The sequence below is a fragment of the Cheilinus undulatus genome, linkage group 23, assembly GCF_018320785.1.
Source record: "Cheilinus undulatus linkage group 23, ASM1832078v1, whole genome shotgun sequence".
NCBI lineage: Eukaryota > Metazoa > Chordata > Actinopteri > Labriformes > Labridae > Cheilinus > Cheilinus undulatus.
Genome location: NC_054887.1, coordinates 28,882,524 through 28,906,291, shown reverse-complemented (window position 1 = coordinate 28,906,291; position 23,768 = coordinate 28,882,524). Strand labels below are relative to the sequence as shown.

The window sequence follows — 23,768 nt, the reverse complement described above, 5'->3', positions numbered from 1 at the left end:
TAACCTAATTATAGTTGTAAAATGCTCCTCCAGCTGTTTTTCACTAGTACCACTTACTTTTCCAAACTTTTGTTGCCCCGTCCCTACTTTTTTTTTTAGATGTGATGCTGCCATCAAATTCAAAATGAGCTGAATATTTTTTATGAAATGTTAAAAAAAAAGCTCAGTTTAGACATCTGATGTGTTGTTGATGTTCTATTGTTAAATAAATCTGGATTTATGGGGTTTGACAGTCATTGCATTGTTTTTGTTTACATTTTACATGGTGTCACAACTTTTCTGGAATTGGGGTTGTCATATTGTATTCAAAATTCTGTTATCGTTGCAACTCCAGGCAGGAACTTTACACCAAGTTGTCTCACTGCAGCTTCAGTTTTTAACCAGGAAGTTAGAATTTAAAGGCAGAATAAGCTCAGGCTGTAGTAATTAAAATGTTTGTTCTTCTTTATAATGTGCCCTAAAAAATTGGCTGAATTGCCTGAGCTTTAATCTTCTTCAGTCTTTGAAATAATGGTTCCACTTTGTGTCCTTTTGACTTCAGTATTTTGAGTTTACTGCAAATATATATGTATAACACCAATTTGTTTAATGTTTTATCTCAGTGACACAAGCACTCAGTGATTTGATACAAACACCTATGGAAAGGTTAGAGATCTTCAGCATCCACCACAAATTATTTCCAGTAGGTGGCAACCTCCTACACATTAAGCCACTTCATAATGGCTGATAGGTGAGCATCTCATTCATACTGTCGCCCTCTCTGAGCTGAATGCAATGATCCCCTTAACATCTCTCTAGCTCCTAAATTCCTGAGAATATATATTCTGTTACGAGTATGACAGGACTCTGCTGCTTTGAGTATCTGATCTCCTTGTTTGTGTCTGGCTTTTAAAGCAGTTAGAAGCTTTGTGATTCTAACAGGATGGTGTAATGCATGGATAAATGCTGGATGAAGGATTTGTGGATGACTGAATTCTGAGAAAACTAAATCTGGGGCTGATATCATTCTTAAAATAATAGTATGAGTCATAGATGAAGCATAAATGGTATTTATAATGTATTACTGTTTTATTTTTAACTACATGACAATATGTAACATTTAATCTCCATCAGGTCGAGTCTGTGCTTTTATCCTGGTTTGACTCTTGGCCTTCCTGAATATAATCCAACAGAATTATTCATGCTGCAGACATACAGACAATTGTATGTACAGTGGCGCCTCCTAGTGGACTAAATAAACAAATATTTGTTCTTTTGATGAAGTGCTGTGCTAGCTTTACTCCAGAAGAAAAGTTTAACTGTTGTCTCGTCAGTCCGAATGTGAGGCAAGTCTTTGTGTTCTTTTTGGTTTTAGTTGGAAACTCTCCCATGGATGCCATTTTCTCCCAGTTTCTTTCTGATGATGAATCATGAACTCTGACCTTAACTGAGTCAAGTGAGGCCTGCAGGTCTTTAGATGCTGTTCTGGGATCTTTAATAACCTCCTGGATATGTCATCAGTGCCCTCTGGTAGTCATATTGGTAGGCCAGCCACTCCAGGGAAGGTTCACTGCTGTTCCAAGTTTTCCCCATTTGTGGGTAATGGCTCTCACTGTGGTTCTCTGGAGTCCCAAACTCTTAGCAAAGTTCTTGTAACCCTTTCTAGGCTGAAAGATGTCAGTGACTTAGTTTCTTATTAGGTGGCACCATGTTGTGTTGCTTTTAAAGCCCTTTAGCCTACTTCACTTTGTCAGACTGGTTCTATTTAAGGGATTCTAGATTCAACAGGTCTGGCAGCAATCAGACCAGGGTTTGGCTAGTAAAATTGAACCCAGCTTTCCAAAGCATGTGGTGAATCACAGTTAATTCATGATTTAACAAGTAGGGGCAATGACTTTCACATAGGACCAGATAGGTTTGGATGGCTTTCTCTCTTAATGAATGAAATCATCATTTAACAACTGTAGTTTTTATTTACTTGGGCTATCGTTCTCTAATGTTGAAGTGAATTTAAATTACTGTTTCACAGCCCTGTACAATCATCCTTGGGCAAGGCGCTTAACCACAAATTGCTTTCATTGCTACACCATTGTTTGTGATTGTGTATGAATGTTATTTAGGACACTACATATTAGCCTTCTTCATCATTGTGCAAATGTGCAGGAAATGGATGTGCATGGATAAGTATGAAATGATCTTTGAGAAAGCAGAGGGCTAGAAAAGCACTACACAAGCACAAGTCCATTTAGCCCGTTTACCGTTAATCGATTGATTGATTGGCTGATTGATTGCATGTCTTACAGCTCCAGGTGGTCCTAACTCTAACCCTAACCCTATTTCCGCAACTTGTCTTCCAGTGTTAAATATTAAGATTACTTTTGTTTTAAAATGTAAAATCCACACTATGGTTCATTGACACTGCTCACTACCATCCTCAACTGACTAAAAACGAGAACAGCAGGCAAACTTACTCTTAAAATGTGCAAGATATCATTTTAAATAAGTGTATATATATATATATATATATATACACTTTTTTCATGTATTGAATTAAGAATTATGTTTAAAGATAAACGCATCTTTGATTATCTCCCATCTTATCACTTAACGTGGCGTTTAAGTTTCTCTTCTTTATTGATGCTTCCCTTTGAAGGCATGTGGGTGGATAAGTCAATGTTGCTTTCATCGGTGACTCGGAATTTTCAAAACTATGGATGAAAAATTAGCTTCTCGCCAAAATATTTACAATAAATGGCCAGTTAACTTCTCAGAAGATATACTCTTACTCATATGGTATGACGGATTAGCAGAAACAGATACCAAGCTTTTCCTAAATCAAATCTTAACACCTGATTTTTTTTTAAATACAATTTATTGGCAATTTAGCGTTGTCACGTCTTTTACAGCTTCCTTATTATCTCTGCATAAACGGTTACACAGAAATATTTTCTTTAAAGGTTGTTTTTTTTCTCCATCATTTTGATCAACATGAACGCTTTACTTGAGTAATTTAATGGAGTTTTGATATGACCCACGCTCATGAACGCCTCATCGTCTCAGTGTTAAAGCAGCGTCTCCGCTGGTTCTAGCAGAAACACTCGGATGGAGATCAGCTTCTGGCCGCGGATTCTCAACTTCACTGCTCTCTTACAGGTCAGTCTTTACCTTTTTGCTACAAGTAATAATTTCTTTATAGTTTCATCAGTTTATAAATCCACGGCCATCGCTTTTTTATCGCTGTTGTAGCATAAATTAAAACTCCTTTCCACGGTTATAAAGCGAATAAACGGACGATATCAAGCTGCCCGTGTTTGACATTTAGCCTTTGGTTCATTAAAGACTTTTTAGATCTATTTTAGTCTTCTTTGTTGTGAAAGTAAGAGTACTGGCTTGTTGCTGTTGTTTTTGCTTGTTTGGCTGCATTACAGACTTGTGACTGGCTTGTAAAACACGGAGTGTATTTTGTAATTGAGGAATATTAAACTGGTGGGCGGATGTTGTAGAGTAAGTTTGAATGACTTTCAGCTTCTGTTAATGTGGGAATACTCTATTACACGTGCAGTGGACGTAATACTTTAAAACCCACTTAAATACAGAGGTAATTACTTCAAAAACTGCCGGATAAATGTTTTAATTTCTACATATGGTGTAAAAATGCTAATAATCCAAGTGCTTTATACCTGCCTGCATGGTTTGATCCAGAATCAGGTATCTAAAGTTATTTTATGTCATGTTAATGCATGTTCTTTTTATTTAGAAATCTTTAAAGTATCTGTATAAATGTACCACAGTAATTTATTATCATATTAACATAGAAAAGCAGTAGTAAATAGTATATAAATAGGAAAAAACAGAAATATGCCTCTAATTGTACTATAGTAAGCTACTAGAATAAATGTGGTTACATTTAAACCCTGTAATAAAACGTTGTCATCTATACGTCATAGAAAACTTGATTTTACTTGCTGTAATATAAAAATGTGGTTTTCATAGCACTTAGAATGAACTGAAAAAACAGTGAAAAATAAAGGCTAAAAGCAAATCTTGCACATTTATTTTGAAAGGACTCTTAAGGTACAAAGTTCAGTCCTAACCAGTAAATAAACCGATGCAGACCAGGCGTTTTATGTTCAGTGGTTACCTAAACTCAGCATTTAGGTAGCTTACAGTACAACCTCAATTCCAAAAAAGTTGGGACATTGTAAAATGTAAATAAAATGGAATACAGTGATCTGCAAATCTCATAAACCCATTAACACAGTAGAACATAAACAACATATCAGATGTTGAGACTGAGACATTTTAATATTTCATGAAGCTCATTCTGAATTTTGGCAGCAACACATTTAAAAAAAGTAGGGACAGGGCCATGTTTACCATTGTGTTGCATGCTGGATGGCCCCTCTCCTCTTAGTGGTAGTTTCCATAAAAAATCAAGTTTTGAGTTATCTGACCACAGAACAGTTTTCCATTTTGCCTTATTCCATTTTAAATGAACTTTGGCCCAGAGAAGACAGAGATGTTTCTGGATTGTGTTCACTTATGGCTTCTTCTTTGCATGATCCAGCTTTAACTTGTATTTGTAGATGTCACAGCCAACTGTGTTGACACAACAATAATCTCTGGAAGTTTCCCTGGTCCCATACAGTGATTTGATCATGCCTGATTTCAGTGAAGTACTGCCTGAGGCCCCCAAGACTATGATTATCCAATACTGACCTCCTGATTTTCTGAATCTTTTGATGATATTGTGGACTGTAGAAAATGGGGCATTCAAAGTCTTCCAAATTTTAGGTTGAGGCACATTTTTTGGAAATTGCTCCTCAATTTTTAGATGCAATTTTTTTGCAGATTGGTGAACCTCTGTCCATCTTTGGTTCTGATGGAGAGACTCATCGTCTCTAAAATGCTCCTTTTATATTTTGTTCATGTTACAGACCTGATGCCAATTCACCTCATTAGTTGCAAAATGCTCCTCCACTTACCACTTACTTTTCCAGCCTTTTGTTGCCCCGTCCCCACTTTTTTGAGACGTGTTGCTGCCATCAAATTCAAAATGAGCTTCATTAAATGGTTAAATCTTACAGTTTTATCTGATATGCTGTTTATGTTCTATTGTCATCATTGCTTTCTGTTTTTTACGTTTTACACAGCGTCCCATTTTTTGGGGAATTGGGGTTGTAATGTTAAACATCATTATTGGCTGTTATTTTCCACAATCAGCACATCTCTATTACCTCAATGTGGGTTTTTTGACTAATTAGTAAAACCACTTTAATCTGACCCTTCAGTCCTTGAAGCAGTGTTATGGTTTCTCCTCCAGTGTAATCCATGTTATAAGCTATAGAAGTGTCTTTGTGTGCCTCTCTTTGAATGAGTGAGCACTTCAGGAACTCTCACACTGTCTGAACAGCTTCAGTCAAAGGCTTCTGTCACACACATGGACCTCCTGTCAATAACAACAAAGATCCCGCCTACTTGAAAACGCTTTAAAACACAGTTGGCTTTGATGGCGTGGAGTACAGAGGGTCAGGTGGGAAGATAAATCAACTCTGACCTCTCTTTAAAGGTTCAGAAAGGTCTGCTGTTGGCACACGGGTACCTGACCTTCTGTGACTCACTGTGCTCGTTTGAGGATGGTGTGGGTGGCATTTGAGCACCCATGGGTGGTGTTTATAAAGTGGATCTCAGATGGCACTGTGAAGTGTAATCTCAGGAACAACACGGCCCTGTTAAGTGTGTTTGCCCTGCGCTGAACCAGATGAAGAGATTTGACGGCCGATGGGGTGAAACGAACACAGGAGTCGGTGTTTGCGTCTTCATGTGTGGAGAAGAACATAAGACTCCATCAGCTGCTGATTTACAGCCGTAAATCCGCTGATTTGGTTTAAAGTAGTTTTCAAAGGTTTAACAGTAGAAAGTTCAGCAGCTTGTTCTAACAATGACCCCTGTGTTGGTGTGTTTTTAATCCTCTTATATTCATGTGTTGTTACCTCACCAGAAAGAAAGACGGCATAGACGGAGGAATTCCACAAAGACGTCACAGCTTTCATACTTTACATCACAGCGGCTCAGAAGCTATAAAGCCTGTCTTTTGAGGATTTTTGATTCATCGATGTAACTTTGCTCTGTGTTATGTATGACAGCGAATTATGACAGCTCTCTGTGCCCTGCAGTCCTGACCTGATTGTGCCCTCTTTAGTCAATGCTCATGTTTCCACTGCTCACGCCATGATCCATCCTTGGCGTGTGCCAGAAGCACCCCTCCTCAGCACTCCGCTTCAACTACAGGGCAGGTCTACTGTCAACAGAGTCACTTTAAAGCACGAGTCAAGCAGCAGAAAATCAACCCAGACAGGAAGTCAGATATATATTTTAACATCATGATTGGGCACATATTAAATAGATCTTTTGGCAAGAACAAATTTGTTTAGGCCTTTTCTTTTGTGATACCGGCTAACACATGAAAACAAAACTGATGTTTAGTTTTATCTTGAAGGTCCTGGGGCGGGCTTAGCTTCTTTATTTTTAGAGTTGGGGGTGCCCCAAGGGAAAAAACGTTTGGGAACTGATGCAGTAGAGCAGGGATGTCAGACTCAACCACAGCAGGGGCCGAATTCTGAACTGGGTCTAATCTGAGGACCTAACTGGGTAAAAATTTACCATAATATGTCAACCCCGTCTTCACCAGTATTGAATTATATGGAAAAAAAAACATAACATTGTTGATAAATGATTTTGGAATAAAATAAAAAGTCAAAAGTTAAAATCATGATCTTCAATAGTTAAAGTACTAAAAAAAAAATCAAAATTATGAGTTTAAATAAATCAAAATATGAGATAAGATTCAAAATTATGAGTTTTAAATGTCAGAATATGAGATAAAATTCAAAAACATGAGTTTAAAAGGTCAAAAGATGGGATAAAAAAATTTCAAATTTTGAATCGGAAAGATCAATATTTGGAATTGAAAGTTATATTTAGAAGTTGAAAATGTCAAGATATGAGAAAAAAAATTCTAAATGAAGAGTTTAGAAGATGAAAATATAAGATACAATTCAAAATCAAGAGTTTTCAATATCAAAATATGAGAGAAGATTAAAAATATGGAGTTAAAAAGGTAAAAATATGAGATAAAAATTTAAGATTTTAAATAGAAAAGGTTAATGTTTGCAATTAAAATTCAAAGTTAGGAATTGAAAATGTAAGATTGAATCCTATTTAATGAGTTTAAAACATCTTAATATGACTTAAAAACTAAAATCATGAATCTAAATGCTCAAAATAAGAGATCAAAGTCAAAATTATGATTTGAAAAGGTCAAAATCTGATATAAAAAGTCAAAACCATAACTTTACGTCATAATTGTGAGATGCAAATTAAAACCTACAAAATGAAAACACAAATTTCTTTTCCTACATTCCTGCCTTTTTATCAAATTATTTTAACTCTTTCCAGTTTTAATTCTTATGACTTAACAAGGATATTTTCAATGATTAGGTTAAGTTTATATTGTTATACTGGAGGAAATCTGCAGACCTCATACTGGTGGGCCAGTTATAATAAAAATATTACATATTACCTTTTGGGGTTAATTTATCATCCTTTCCAGTATAAGTCCATAATATTACTGCTTCCGCCATTATGTGATTACATTAGGAAGTTAAAAGGTTAATGTTTGCTTAAAGAATCTGTGGTTTTATGTAAAATTCTTTGGCTAAATGTCCTCAAAAGTTAACTTTTCTATTGATGCCATTGTAGCTCTGAGACCCACTGACCTCTCGGTGACCCTTTGCTCTCGCCGCAGGATGACACGTAATGTTGATATGGTGATGATTTACAGTCGTGAGTCCTTGCATTGTGTTTTATTTTGAAAGAACCGGATATTCTCCGCTTGTGACTTCCTGTTTGGAGCTTTCTGATTGACAGGAATTGACGTGAAGCCCCGCCTCATCTACACCTCTTCACCTTTTCTAGATTGATCTGAAGTTAGGTAGAGACAGCATTTCCAACATGACCACCATCGTTCAGTCTACCAGGAACTAATGAGACTTCACTGATGCTTTCATGTCTTACAGTCTTTGTTTAAACCTGTAGGAAAAATCAGCACCACTTTACCTTTAAATAACAGCTTTAAGTCTTCACTGAGCTACACTTACATAAAGAAAAACAAAACAATGATGCCTTGTGGCCTCCCACTCTTTGCACCATACGCCTGTTTATGAGCTATATAACTCAGCTTGAGTGGGTCTGATCTCCCATGGGAAGTTCTTTATGGCAAAGCTTTCTGGCAGAAAACCTTGAAGGCAAACTTCTCCCACTGCCACGCTCAGCTCGGTATTTTCAGAACAGGAGAAGAAACTGAGGAGGATGTTAGCTGAAGAAGAACAATAGAGGTTTAGTTAGCAAGAAGCTGGGCAGGATGCAGCCTTAGAGTATATTCTAATTATTACTCAGCATTTATCGCTCTCTGAAACTGTGGAAATGCCAAACAGTAAAAGAACATTTCCTACATTTTGTTGTCATTCAAATCAAGAACTGGACTCTGTATTGTACATTTATGTACGGCTGCTCATCATTTGTAACCTCAGATGAAATGCAAATTATTATTAGCGTGAAGCCAAAGTCCACTGAATTAAAATCCCAGCAGCATTAAATAATCCACATGAAGTCGTTAATGTTTGCAGTGCTAACAGCGACAGAATCATCAATGCATCATTCCAAACATCCGAACATGCTAGTGCTAACGTGCTAACAGCTAGCAGCAGAGATTAAGGCCTCGTTCACACGGAGACGAAAAGGATATGTTGCCGTTTAGTTTTTGAAAAAGTTTTCCGTAAAGACAGAATATATCCGCGTAAGCATGGAACCGAAATCGGAACTGAAAACACTGTAGTGCATATGCCAAGCCTGTGTGTGGTGCTGTAATGCTGCCACGGACATTTGCAAAACGAGAGAAGAAGATCACCGAAAACTGACACAAACTTTCTTCTAGTTGCCCTTCTGGTTGTTCTCCGCGTTGGGTTTAAGAACATATGGTGTGTGCATTTCCCGGTGGTGGTAAAGGAACATTAGATTTTGCTATAAAATCCACAACAAGCTCAGTAGCCTCTGCAGCACGAACACAGCCCTGTATTCAGTCATTGTTGTTTTGGTTGGACCCGTGCAGGCGTCGTAAGAGAACTACGCTGTGTGTGACATAATCGCGTCAAGAAAGATGCGGCTAGCCGTCCACACGGAGACAAAACGGTAGTCGTTTACGGATTTATGCACTCTGGGACCCGTTTTCAAAAAGTATCGTTTACAGTCACCAAAAATGCCATTTCCATGTGGATGAAACGCCGGTCCGAAAAAAAAAAACAAAAAACGTTTGTGTATACACCTGAATTTGTTTCCGTGTGGACGGGGCCTTAAAGGATGAAGAGAATATTCATTACATATTGTATCAACTAGGGGTGGGAATCACTAGTGACCCCATCGTGCAATATTATTACGATACTTGGATCTTGATTCGATATTATTGGGATTCTTGAACATTTGCAATACAGTTAGTATTATACAATTTTTTCAACTTTTTAGAGAATTCAGCGTTAGTCTTACCTTCATGTTTGTCGAATTTCTGCAGTATTTTATTTTCATGTAGCACTTCTTGCAAACCTAGTGTGTCATGTCCATCTCATTCGTGTTCGCTCACTGGACAAACAATTGATTTTATTTTTCCATTATCACAGACTTCAGTTCAGATTAGCAATTCATTTGAGAAAATCGATACTTGGTGGATGAGACAATACGATGTATCACTAGACAAATTATCGCGATACTATGCTGTATCAATTTTTCTCCCACCCCAGTATCAATATCGTATTGATATTGTATTGTATTGTATCTCATCAATGATATCGTACCGAAACTGCATTGCATTGTAGGATTAGAGTTAGCATAAACCTAACCCTATCAGTATCATATCATATCGTACCGTATCTGTACTGAATCCTACCAATATAGTATGAATATGATATGATTATTAATAAGATATTGATCAAATTGTATCATATGGATTTTGTATCCTATTGGTATCGTATCAATATTGATATCATATTGTATCGTATTGATGTTGTATAAATATCTCATCAAAATTGTATCGTATCTGTGTTGTAGCGATAGCGTATTGTCTTGTATCATATCATACCGTATCACTATTGTCCTTTCAATATTATATTAATATCATCTCATATTGATAATGTATCATTTTGTATAGAATTGATATTGCACCGTTAACAAATCGTTACGAAACTGGTGATTTACACTCCTAGTAGAGTGCTGTTTTTATTAACTAGAGTCCACAGTCGACAACAAGAAGTAAACGGCAAACGTTGGCAGAGCTGACCTGTGCATCTGAACTCGACTTGGAAATGTCTTGTGGGGCCACGATCACCGTAGTTGGGGAGTTGAAGGGATGGAGCTGAGCATTACGTGGAAAGCTTGGGTGACAGGACATCAAGACGATTGCAGAGATTTATTCTGGTCCGTGATGAGTAACCAGCACAAAACGTGAATGTGGTACAGCAACAGAACAGCAACTTCAGTTCACACTTACGTAGCAGTCATTGACGTAAAAATCAGAATTTCAACAGCAGTGATAAACAGTTTGTGTCTTGCCGTGGTGGCTTTCCATGACAAGGCACGTCCTTTACAACCATGAAAATTAACAATTTCTCCAGCTTTGACAACTGTCAGAAATATGTGAGGAAATGTAAGTACTTATGTTTAAAATTGTACAAAAAATTCAGTCAAACAAGAAATTTTAGAGCGAAAAATTGAGGGTAAAATTCATGAACAGCAAAGTGAAACAAAAATCAAAACAAGCAAATCAAAGTTAAACATTCGATGATGTTTAAGCTTCTCTACAGGCTTGAAATTAATCCAATAATGTTTCTTACTGCTTTAAATTTGAAATTTAACCTAGAGCCCATTTGTTATTAGCTTCTGGTCTGAATATGCTTGATTTCAATGTTTTCTTTTTGCTCAGCCTTGTTTCAGGTTTGATACTGTTTTTCTCTCTTGTGTTTGAAGCAGCCCCACCTGCGAAGCTTCAAATGAAAATTAAAACCACCCAAAGACAGGAAGTGTGGTTACATTGTCGTAACTTAAGCAGCGGAAGTTTCACTCCCACCAGCCCTGCATGAAGGCAGCAGCATCAGGTTTAAACTGCACAGCAGGCTGCAGCTCTGCAGGTTTCATACCTTTGAAACTGTAGAGGAGGGAGTGGGAGAGGATTTCAAAACATGCACAATTATGTGCCCATTTATATGCAGATGAAGACATTTATGCAAGCAAAATACACGAGAGAGAGGCCAATAGGATTGAGCAGGAGGAAACGAATTATACAGGGGAAAGTATGGGAATTATTTTTATTTTTTTACATTCAGTGTTCAGTCTTGGATCAGTAAAATACTTCTGAGTGCACCAAAAGTGAATATTACTTTAAATTTCTGAGATATTATCATTTTTGTGAGCAAATGCATTTAGTTTCTAACAGAAAAGCATGCCTACATCAGTGTTTTTATATTACTCTCTGATTTCTTGGAGGTTTTTCAAAGGCTCTGACTCCTTACATCCTGAACAACCTACAGGTTATGTAAGTTATTCTACACCCTTTATGTTTTTTTATTTATTCAACATATTCAGACAGGGTTATGAAAAAAAGAACCGCCTACAGTCAGATGGCAGCCGCCCCCTGCAGCCTGTGTGTTGGCACCACAATTAACCCGTGCAATGCGATGTTATGACATCCTGAATGCTAATTAAACATGAGGATTTAAAAGACAGAAGCCTGAGCTTCGCGCTGCAGAAAGAATGAATGCTCTCGCTGTTATGGTGGTAATTTTAGATCAATTTAAACAGGATTATGCAAATAATGATCCCCCACGAGAACCTGTAGGAGGTCTATTCTCAGTGTTTATATAAATTATTGATCAGTGAAGCTTTAACTACCTAACAGCATGGTAAACATACAGAATAAATGCAAAACCACATAAATTATCTAAACAGTATCACATATATAAAAAAGTACTCTCTTTTCTTTGATTTCAAATGGAAGGACCAAAGAAGATGAGTCGCTGTGGCAGCTAATAGCTCTAAAAACTGAGCATCATCAACATAAAGTATTGAAGATATTCAGGTGTAAACATCTATAAAGCTGTGGTGCTCCGTGAGGTTTGACCTTGTTTTATGTCTGAATTTGGAGGGAAGCTATCTGCACCTTTACCTCGTACAGAGCTGAGCTCTCATGCTGACAGAAGCGTGGGACGAGGACTAGAAAGGACAGCCTTCACCATCATCATGCAGAACGGCTCCACACATGTGGATGAACTGGGCGAACACTCACAGTCTTAGACTGATTTTATCTTTTTAATTAGTCACAGTCATGTTTGCAGACTGTATTCAAAAGATGACCTGATTTATTAGCAGATTTTCATTAAAACGTGTCATTGGTAGATCAGAATCAGTGCTCATAGTCACTGATCTGATTCCCTGTGGTTAATGCTCAGCTGAGAGGGGCTCTGTGTGTGCAGTGTGGGCTTTTTAACAGGGGGCGTAGCCAGAAGTGTTTGATATCAGGGGCTTAGTCCAAACTTAGGAGGGTCCTGGTGTGCTTCCCTGCTAAGTTTTTACTCATAAGTTAGTTATATGCACTTATATGCAATCTCTAATATAAATTTAGATTTGAAACGCCAACAAAAGTATACATATTTGGGTAAAAATGATGCAGTTCCATCTTTAAGTGTGCCCATGATCCTAAAACCATAACACACTGTATTTAAGATAAATTATTTTCACTTCTTCTGCCTTTAAAAGGACAGAAACTGTCTGATATTAGTTTTCTCAAGTTACATAACATGGAAAGGATATGAATTTAGCATAAAAGTTTACAATTAGCATTATTCATTTAAAAGAATCATAAAAGGAAAAACGTGGGGTTCTGGATTTAGATAAAAATGCGAAAAATGTTATCTATTTCAATGTTAAAACTATTTTTCATATTGTAGTATAAGCTCTAAAAGTTGAACAGAAGTTTGATTTTATACAATTTGTCTACAGGAATAAAATTTCCAAATCCTTTTTTATTTTATAAATGATTTGCACCATGGGTGAAGTTACCCTCTGGGTTAGAGTTTCCAACTGTGACTTTAGGCGGCCTTACACTTAACGACTTTCCCTCCGATTTCACAGTCGCTGACAACATTCCAAAGTCAGATTAAAACCATAGGATTCTTGCTAAATTTGCAGTTCACTCCTGTTGTCTCAGTCGTTGGGTGTAAGGTGGTCATAAGACTCGATTTTAGCATCTTTAAAGCGGTCTTTCTTCAGTCTTAACAACAAACACGTTTGATAGCCGCTGAGTGTCAGCTCAGAACTCGAGAGATTGGAAAAACCTTTCTGCTCAGAGCTGCAGTCAGATCTCTGCATCTTTGTGTTTGTGTGTCTATCAATTTATTCCAGACTGACAGGACAGGTATGGTAAGCTACCACTGGGATTTTCAAAATAAAAGCCCCATCAGTGTGTTTCTGTGGTGAGACAACTTCTGTTTTCATACTGCATTTTTGAAGTGTTTTCTTTTACTTAAGAACAATAGTTGTGTACTTTATCCACCTCTGTTGGTAATGTTCTTCAGTCTGTTAATAATTGTATTACTAATTTCCATAAAAGAACATACAACAAATTTATCGCCACGTTGTGTAGATACTTGTTGCATTTCGCCTTGGGATTTATTTGTGCGGCTCTGTTGAGCAAAGCTGGTGAATCTGTCTTGGAAAGCTCCCATCTGAACCGTTTGGGCCCGGTTAGAAAGTGACAGGACCAATCAGTGACAAGGGGCAGTACTCTCAGGCGCAGCGGAGTCGTGACGTAAACAAGCAGCAACAAGAGGCCGGTGCAATTATGGCGGAAGAGCTTAGCGTGGATGCTGCTGAAGTGCCAGTTTTATCAGAACTTGACGACATTTTTTTGTTAAAAGAAGAACAAAGAACAGCAGTGAGTTGTTTTCTTTTCAGAAACAACAAAAGTCGAGTACTTACATGTCTGCAGTAACCAGGGTTCGCGTTATTCCTCGGTAGCTGCGCACGCACACCTCAATAGCAGCTATGTCATGTGTTTTGTTGCTCTGATTGGCCCGTAAAGATGTGACAGACAGAACGTTCATCCAAGTTTTTTTCAAATCCTCTGCCCTTTCCCAAACGCTTAGTATTGAAGGTTTTCCAGATGGATGTGTGAAACAAATCCATCTGGCGTGTCAGGTTAACAGATGGTGTCTTTTTGCAAAACTTGCACAGGTTTAGAGGGCGCAAAATTTGCGCAACCCTTTTGTGACTCAGAATGAATTTGCTATTTACATTTTCTATTATCACAGAATTTCAGAAAACATACTTGAAGTAAAACAGAACTACTATTCACAGTATTTCCAAACAATTGTATTATTTTAGCAAAGAAATGATGGCAGATGACGAATATTTCCTCCTTCTTCGACACTTTTATGTTCATAGTGACGACACCTCTGATCCAGGGTCAGCCAAGTTTACAGTAAAGAAGGTGACTTGCTCTGCTCCTGAAAATGACGCTGATGAGTTTTGCGGATCCACGTTTAGTATTTCAGCTCTATAAATACTCCCCTCTTGGCCTCCTTTCCTACACTGACACACACTGGCATACACAAACGTCCATAAAAACACACTCAGCTCTCCGGCAGGCCTCAAATATCACATCGACCGTCACCGAGTCGAAGACTGAGCCTTTGAACACTGCTGCAGTGATGAGCATAGAGATTTCTGATCTGATCACACAAAGAGAAGTTGGAGAGATTTCGGAGAGATGATTGTGTTTTTAAAGACTCTGCCAAGTGACAGCTGCTGTGTACAAGTCCTGAAGGTGTGTGGGTTTGTTTTTGTTGCATTTAGGTGCGGAGGTTTGTTTGATAACTTGCTCTGGAGTTTTTTAAGTGCAGCTCAGATATTTTCTTAAAGAGGAGCATTTGATAACTTCAGTGCAGGGATTTCCTTAATAGAGTCTGCAGATAAGATGTGTCTTTGTGGTTTAAGAGCGATGAAACACTTCTGTCTCTTCCTCTCTCAGGTTGTTTAAACGTCAACGACGGAAAATCTACCCCCCCCTCCTCTGCCTCCTCCTCTTCTTCCTCCCCTGTTCTGCCAGCCTCTTTTTCCTCTGGAGGAAAAAGGGCCAATCGGCTTTTTGCTGCCGTGGAGGAAAGGTGGTTGACACCGAGGCGCTGAGACAAATCAGACAGCATTAAAACGAGGCTTCCCTGGAGGATTTGGTGGGATACTTGCAACGCAGCCAGAGAGTAAAACCCTGCAGCCATGTCGCCTTTTCTGCGGATTGGGTTCTCCAACTTTGAGATGGACCCTGGGCTGGCGTACCATGAAGAGGTGCTGAACCCGTACTGTGCTGTTTACATGAAGGAGGCCATCGATACAGGTGAGTCACTAAGAGTTCAACAGTTTCTAAGACACCTAAACTTACCGTCTTATTTCTCATGAACCCAATTATGCCCATTAATTGATATAAAATAGAAAGAAAAGCAAAAAAATCCTGGCATATTAGAAGCATGTCTTTAAAACTGACTTCATTATTTATCAACTATTAGGACTGTTAGACTTAATTTCTGCTGACGCTGACCTATCATGATACGTATGATTTTGGATAAAAATATCCCAAACAGAAGAAAGTTTTAAGGATCCAACACTCTCATGCCCTCAGAATCCAAGAAGAAAATTAGAAATATGCTGAGCTAATAGAAACAATCATATTTAAGTATCTGAACATGCAATGACCCTCTCTGTTGTCTTCCTCGCTAATGTTCTGGTTTCACTTTACTATAAACCCACTTGTATTTGCAAGAACGTCCTTTTTCTTTTCATCTGCATAAAACGGCACCACAGTTTCTGTTTTGTATCGAGTGGGGATCAGTGTGACTCACATTCCATAAGATCTGCATGGCACCTTGATTATCAGCTATGCTGCACAGCTCAAGTCTTCACCAATAAAGCATTAAAATGCTGCTTGCGATATTCTGATCCTGTTTAGAAGTTGAGGTAAATTTTAATTGAAGAGCGTCATTCAAAGCTGGTCAGGACAATACAAACTTGCTTGTAGTAGCTAACTGCTACAGAAGTAGTAGATGGAGGTTACATAGATAGTTTATTGTCATTGCATAGTAAAAACAAAAAGAAATATTGTGAATTTGGCAGTCTCCTCAGTAGCAGCAAACATAGTCGTCCAAGCAATGGCAAGGGAGCAGGCACCTGCGAGAAAGATGCTCGGTACAGCAGGTTTGTGTGAGTGATGCTGAACAGTGTCAGACAGTGTCAAGGGTGCAAGTGGTCCATCAGGATCCTAGAGGCCGGCTTGTGGAGATGACTCTGGTAGATGTCTTTAAGGGGCGGGAGGGGAGAGCCAATAACTCCCTCTAGTCTTACCGAAGTCGGGTGTCCAATCCGCTCCGTAAATGGCACGGCCTACTAGCTCCATGGTTAGGTCCGGAATGTTTTAGTGCAGCCAGGTCCCTGTTATTGTCAAGACACAGTCGTCCAAGCGGTGGTTAGAAATCCGCAGCCTTATGTCGTCCATCTTGTTGTCTCCTCCCCACCTGGCCGTAGGTGTTGTGCTGTTTCCGCCCCGTTCTCCAGATAATCTCTGTTGGGAAAGATGCAAACTCCATGGGCACAGTACCTTTGCAGTAGTCAAAGAAGCAGTTTCTTATACACAGAATATCAGTTCTGGTATGAGTTTAGGGCTTTGTTTTGCTGCAAGAGATGGAGCGCCGGGCCGCTGTGTAAGTATGCGCCGCCACCGTGCAACCTACCTTGGCTGTGTTGCTGCCGTGTTTTACCTTGTTTTTGCACCACTTGCATTTTCCATGGTCTACATCCAAATCCCAACTTTCTGGTGTTTGTAGAAACCCAAAATAATCCAGTGTCTTTGCTTTGTAGTGCTGGCAGTACATTGACTTTCTCATCCATAAAACAGCTGTTTGTTTTGATTTGAAGTGTGAACCGCATTGGGCAGGCTGCCGTCTGCTGCTACCTGGCTTTTTTGCAACCAAATCAGTTCTGTAACATCTGTTTCAGTGCACATATTGGCAAGGAACATGAGATGATACAGTCCTGTATCGATTTTTGAGCACAGGACTATAGCACACACTAAATGATCTTTAAATCTTCTCAGATTTTAGAAATGTGAGAGAGCCCCCACCGAAATAATGACATATTGAACAGTTTTGTTCTTAAATTGTGTGGTGAGCAATGACACGACGAACACAGCACATCACACTAACAGATTCATTTACCAACAACCAGTGTCCACTCTCCAAACTTGAAAGCTGGCATCTTTAGAGTAAACGAGCTTTTGTAGCTGTTAGCAGCTGCTCCATCCATAGTGGTAGCAGTTTAGATCCAGCGATCTTTGTCAGTTTGATTGTGGCATATTTTACAGGAAACATTGCATCAGCACTCGTGTTGTTTTAAGGATATGTTTTAGGGCTTTTTATGCCTTTGTTCAGAGAGCAGGGCAGTGGATAGCGTCAGAAATGGGGATGATAGAGTGGGGGAGAGACATCTTTGCCTAATGGTTAAATTTCCTTTGTGTATATATGGGACGTAGCTAACATTTTTCCACGAAAAATTAAGGTACGAAAAGTGGGTTAAATTCATCAAGGTTTATAGTTCAAATACAGTCCCGATCAAAAGTATTCACTTCCTTGGATGTTTTAACCTTCTATTGATTTTATAAATCAGTCATGTCAATATAATTTGGCTTTTTTTGACAAAGACATGTTACAAAATAAAACTCTGATTTCTGCAAAGTATAAGGCAAAATAAGTGACTGCATAAATATTCACCCCCCTTCTAGTCAGTATTTAGTAGATTCACCTTTGGCTGCAATCACAGCACTGAGTCTGTGTGGATAGCTCATTGGACATCTGGACACTGCCATTTTTTGGGCTTTGGCTCAGCCACTCCAGAACATTCACCTTGTTGTCTTTAAACCATTTCTCTGTAGCTTTGCTGATGCTTCAGCTTGGAAAATAAATCTTCTCCCAAACTGTAGTTCTCTTGCCAACTGGATAAGATCATCCTCCAGAATTTGATTATATTTTGCCACATCCATTTTACCTTCTACCTTTACAAGCTTTCCAGGGCCAGCTGCTTAGAAGCATCCCCACAGCAAGATGCTGCCACCACCATGCTCCACAGTGCTGTTGTGTTTGTGGTGATGTGGAGAGTTCGAAGCCCCATTTTAGTCTCATCAGACTAAAGAACTTTCCTCAACTTGACCCTGGAGTCTACCACATGCCTTTTAGTGAACTCTAGTCCAGATTTAATGTGAGTTTTATTCAACAGTGTCTTTCTCTTTGCCACTCTCCCATAAAGCTTTGACTGGTGAAGAACCTGGCCAGCAGTTGTTGTCTGCAGAGTCTCTCCTATCTCAGCTGCTGAAGCTTGGAACTCCTTCAGAGCAGTTATAGGTGTCTTGGTGGCCTCTCTCACTTGTCTCCTTCTTGCACGGTCACTCAGTTTGTGAGGATGGCCTGATCTAGGCAGTTTTACACATGTACCATATTCCTTACATTTCTTGATGATGGATTTAACTCGACTCCTGGGGATGTTAGTGCCTTGGAAATGCTTTGGTATGCATCCTCTGACTTTCTCTGAGTTGCTTGGAGTGTTCTTTTGTCTTCATGGTGTAATGGTAGCCATGAATACTGATTAACCAGTGACTGGTAAGACATCCAAGGGGTGAATAAGTTCATTTTTATGGGGTAATAAATAGCAATATTTATTACTTTTTTAAACTGACTAAAACAAGAGCACTGTGGCCATCTGGAAGATGACTTAGAGCTTAAATGGAACTGAGAGTTTTTACCAGGCTGTGTGGATCAGTCTTTGGGATTTCAGGTGTCTGACAACCACAGTATCCTCTCATAACCTCTAGCGTCTGTCATCTAATTCCCAGTGTCATCATAAAAGAAGCAGTAACTCAACTTTAATTCCTGCTTTTGCTGTAGGAAACATAGCTATATAAAGAGCGCTGACTCTGTCTCTGCCTCCCAGGAAGTGACGCATCTTCTGTTTAGAAAAGCAACAACAGTGGGTGTTTGTGATAAAAATAGAAGTGCAGAAGTCACTTCTTTATCTTCTAGACTTTGTTGGAAACAAGTGTGAAATGTCAAAAGATAAAAAAATTACAGGATTGTTGCGAAAAATACATAAAGACTGTAAAGAGATTCAGCTATTTTCACATTAGTTTAAGGCCTGAATAGTGTCTGTCTTATCAAACAATAGCTTGTGAGTTAACTTAGGCTAAATATATAGAGTAAAACTGTAAGGGGATCTGCAGAGGAGATGACAGCCTTCATATGGCAGGATAAAAATAGATATATACTCCATATAGTCATAAAATGTCCATTTATTATTAGGATCTTCATTGCAGTTGTTCTTTCTTGCACGTTGTCACAGTTTTGGAAAACTTCCCTCCTGATAACAGACTCTAAGCAGATATCTTTGTTCCACAACTGTTTGTCTTTAACTGCTGGTGAGTAAGAGTGCAGGACGGAGCTAAAAACAGAGCGACACATAGAGGAAAGAGGAGGGTTTCTGATGTTTCTTTTCCGCTAGAAACCACAGAACTGGCCCTACGAGGCAGCACAGAGAGGCTCCTTTATGTGTCAGTGTGTTTCACTCTAACTAGACTGACTCACAGGGGATGAGGTCCTCTAGTTTCACTTCATTTTACCTCCAATGAAAACCTGTTTAACATCTGAATGACTGTATTGAGAATGAATACACTCTAGACTTATAGTAACTATGACTCATTCTTCAGTATTTATGGTCACTGCCAAAAAAAAGAGGATGTCAGCTATTTTTGAACATGTATGTAAAAGTGGCATTACAGTTAGTACTTGTTTTCATGCCTCCACTCTGCCGGAAACCACTGTCTGAGGCATTCTGTCATAACAACTTGGATTTTCTTTCAAACTTTGCTCAAATGTCAACTTTGACCATGCAAAGATCATGGTCATCGGCTCTGTCCCAAGGACTAATTGATTAGATATTGGAGTGCAAAAGTCAAGGTAGTTAGGCCTCATGTTCATCCCTTGCTTTTGACTGCAATGTTCAATAAATACTTTGGTCGACTCTCTTCATTTTTTTTGCACAAATATCCCCACAGGCTCAAGGATAAACATATTCATTTTTGGAGGTCTTGGGTCAAAGGTCAACATGACTGGGCCTCGTGTTTATCCCTGTCAAGAACATGAATTCTATAGCGAAATCTCTAAGAGACTAGCTTCAAACTTTGCCTGAGGATGAACAGCTTTCATTGGAAGTCTTAGGTCAAAAGTCACGGTTGTTGGTCCTCATGTTTATCCTTTGCCTGATAGCATGATGTGGCTACAATGCTTTCAGGGACTTCATTAAAAATTACACACAAATGTCCACTCTGACTGAGGGATGGATGTTTACATTTTTAAGGTTAAAGCTAAAGGTTCATCGGGCCTCATGTTCATCCCTTGTTTGTAACTGCAATGTCTCATGAATACTTTGAGGTACTGTCCTCAAAGTTTGCATAAATGTCCACTCTGACTCAAGGATAAACCCATGAGATGTTAAAGGTCAGAGGTCACCATCATTGGGCCTCGTGTTCATCTCCTACATGAGATCTACATATCTCATGAATGCTTTGAGAGATTTTTGTCATTTTGCACAAATGTCCACTCTTAATCAAGGATGACATGGTTGGATATTGAAGGTAAAAAGTCAAGGTCATCGGGCCTCATGTTCATCTTTTGCTTTCAATTTGTATATTTTGTGAAGCTTTGAGAAATTTTCCAAAGCTTTGGATTTTGCATCTTTGGGCCTCATGTTCATGTACATGATAACGATTTAGAAAGCCCTGCGGGACTTTATTCAAACTTTGCACAACAGTCCCCCTCTGACTTAAGGCCAAAGTGTATATATTCTGTGGTCCAAAGTCAGGGTCACTGTGCCTCATGTTCATCCCTCCCCATCCCACTTTCACTGTCCAGCAGTTTTATTGCTTATGGAGGCAAATAATCCCAGTGGGAAGGGATTCCAGTTATATGGCTGCAATAAAATTGTACAGTTTTTAGACTCTTATGTAGGAATGTAAAATCAATAGCACATGTGACTGTCCATACTGCTATCAAGTCTTGTGGGTTTGATGACATAACGTAATTTTATCAAATCACTGCTGCACAAACATATATGGGCTCTTGCATGAGCTCCAACCTCATTAGCAGTGTAAATTAAATCCAAAATGCAATACTTTTTCAAAAATCTGTCAGTTCAAGCTGTTGGTGCAAGAAGCATGCAGACTCAAGGATATCAATAAAAAATCTGATTATCCCTAACTGTACGTCATGGATGAAGAAGATTTATCAGGTTCAGGATAAACAGACTACTTTTAGTGTGACAGAGATAGTAAGTCTGCAGGTTTGATGGTGTTAGATGCTGTGCAACTGCTTATACAATCACAACTGAGCTGTTTTCTCACGTAACTGAATCTGAAACGTTTCCTTTTTTCAGTTTTGATATCCGCATGTGTTGACTGAAAATCTTTTTTGACAGCTTGTACCTGCAGTCAAACAGAGGCCCATTCTCTGTTAACTTCCACTTCTTTTAATCCTGTTCAATTAAGGGAAACCTGCTGAGTCAAGGCTCCAAATGCTCCTAATAGACTTTCATTAGTAAGGGATTTAATGTTTTGTTTGGTGAGGGTTTAGTGTGTAGGATTTGGTCCAGCTGTGGTGTTGTTTGAAACTTTTTATATGCAGGAAAAATGCAATAACTTTGAGTTTAATGAACCCAGTTTAAAGGGTTTGGTAATGCCGCAGAGGCACGTACTCACACCTTTATCTAAATGCCACCTTAGTGCTTTTTCACAGAAGCACACAGGAACTGACGGGGTACCTGCAGACACAAAAACATGTCACCTCTCACTCTGCACCACGCTGCAAACACATGGATGTGTGATGTGAGTGCGATGTTGTGTCTGGAGAAAAGCAGACATATTTTTCTCTCAGAGTGCTTAAACCGGCTGTTAGATGATAGAAACAGCTGCAGATCACATTGGGAGTAAAAAGCTTAGCTGGCTTTATTGTTGAAGCATGTGGCGGTTATGTAAGTGGATATTTAGGATGTTATTACACTGAAACATCAGCAGATGTCAATTAGAAAGGCCAGGAGGGCTTTATTTTATTTCATTTTCTGGATATGTAATGCGATCGAAATCTCCCAATACTGCAAGATGATAATCATAAAGGCCTGCTTAACATGAGCTTGAATGCTCTTAGAAATCCTGCATCGCTTTTTAAATTCACCACTAAAATAACAGATGAAAATGAAGTAAAGTCATGCTATACAACAATATTTTCATGTTGCATGATGCAAGCATATTTGAACGTACAGGGTTCAAGGATTTGAGCTTTAGATGACAGCTCAGGACTGTAAAAGAGCATTTAATCCCTAGAGATTAAAACCCTATGACACACTATACATACATCCTGCATCTGTGGATTAATTCACGGTGTCTGATTACAACACTGGAAATAATCTCCACCTTCAGGATGTTGTAAATCAAAACTTACAGGTTGAATCAATGTAGGATAAAGATGCCGAGACTCTATACTGTTGTCATGATCTATACTAAGAGAACCTCATCTCTTATCTCAGGATCCAATGAGGAAACAAGCCTGGGTTATACTTCTATTCAACCCCATCAGAGAAAGAAAACCCAGAGAGGAGTCATGCAAATAAATGCTGTTAGATGCTCCACTATTCCTTTTTAGGGCAGTGGTTTCCAACCTTTATTTCCCTAGAGCTCCCCTCTACTTGTATCTAAGAAAAGCCAAGCCCCCCTAAGACCTACATGGATTTAAAAATCATCAATTTTTATTTTCTCATGGACAAAACCCTAAGAAAAAAGGACTACATATGTTTACCAGTAAACGTCTGTGAAAAATATTTAAGTAAAGTTTTGCAATGATCTTGGTTCAGTGAGAACTACGTTGTCAAGAAACACACATAATTTACGGTGATAAATATTTTCTTTATTAGCAGGTATTAATTTGCACTTTTAACTATTATTCATATTCGGCGGTTTTGCTGCTCTGAACTCCCCCCTTTCCTTCCACGAACCTTTGTGGAAAGCATCATGCAGAGCAGACATTAATGACAAATGACTGACACTGATTAAGTCAGACGCAGAATAAAGGAGGTGCTGGGGTGGAGGAGGGTTGCAAAAGCGGCTTGGCAAGCATAACCAGGCTAGAGCAGTTTAAACGAGGCAGCATGAGTGCGATTAGCCAATGGCATCCTTTCAAGCAAATCAGCTGGACATCAGCTGATGAGGACTTGTGTGAGATCAGCTGATATTAATTCAATGGCAGCACTTGACTCCATGGTCTGCCTGAACTAACACTATGTGCCTGATTTGAAATATGCAGATCTAGTTTTGACAATCTCAGAACAGGCCCTGTGCCCTTCTTGAGGGGGTCCAGACCTCAGGTTTGGAACCAGTGCTTTATACTGTCCTTAAGTAATGTGAACTAGCTAATGTTAGCTACTTAGCACCCATTTATGCTTGAATGATAAAGAATTTATTGGCTATTGACTTCCTAAACAGTAGCAATACTGACCCCAACACATGTTAAATACATACACCTGTCCATACTTTATAGATTTTCATCCTAGCA

At 38.8% G+C, this 23,768-nt stretch overlaps 1 protein-coding gene across 5 annotated transcripts in view; it reads left to right on the top strand.

The window, feature by feature from the left end:
- The first annotated feature begins 3,053 nt into the window (after nt 1–3,053).
- prkcq (protein kinase C, theta) overlaps nt 3,054–23,768 on the top strand; it is a 42,794-nt gene continuing 22,079 nt past the window's right edge. For 2 of the 5 annotated variants that reach the window (XR_005991565.1, XM_041780799.1), the window contains exon 1: nt 14,934–15,472. Coding sequence is in view for 4 of the 5 variants with exons in the window: in XM_041780799.1 (XP_041636733.1) it covers nt 15,355–15,472 (118 nt within the window). In the remaining variant the exon portion in view is untranslated. Of the gene's footprint in view, nt 3,133–14,183; nt 14,906–14,933; nt 15,473–23,768 lie in introns of those variants that run through there. The other 3 variants (XM_041780800.1, XM_041780801.1, XM_041780802.1) reach the window with 3 other exon arrangements.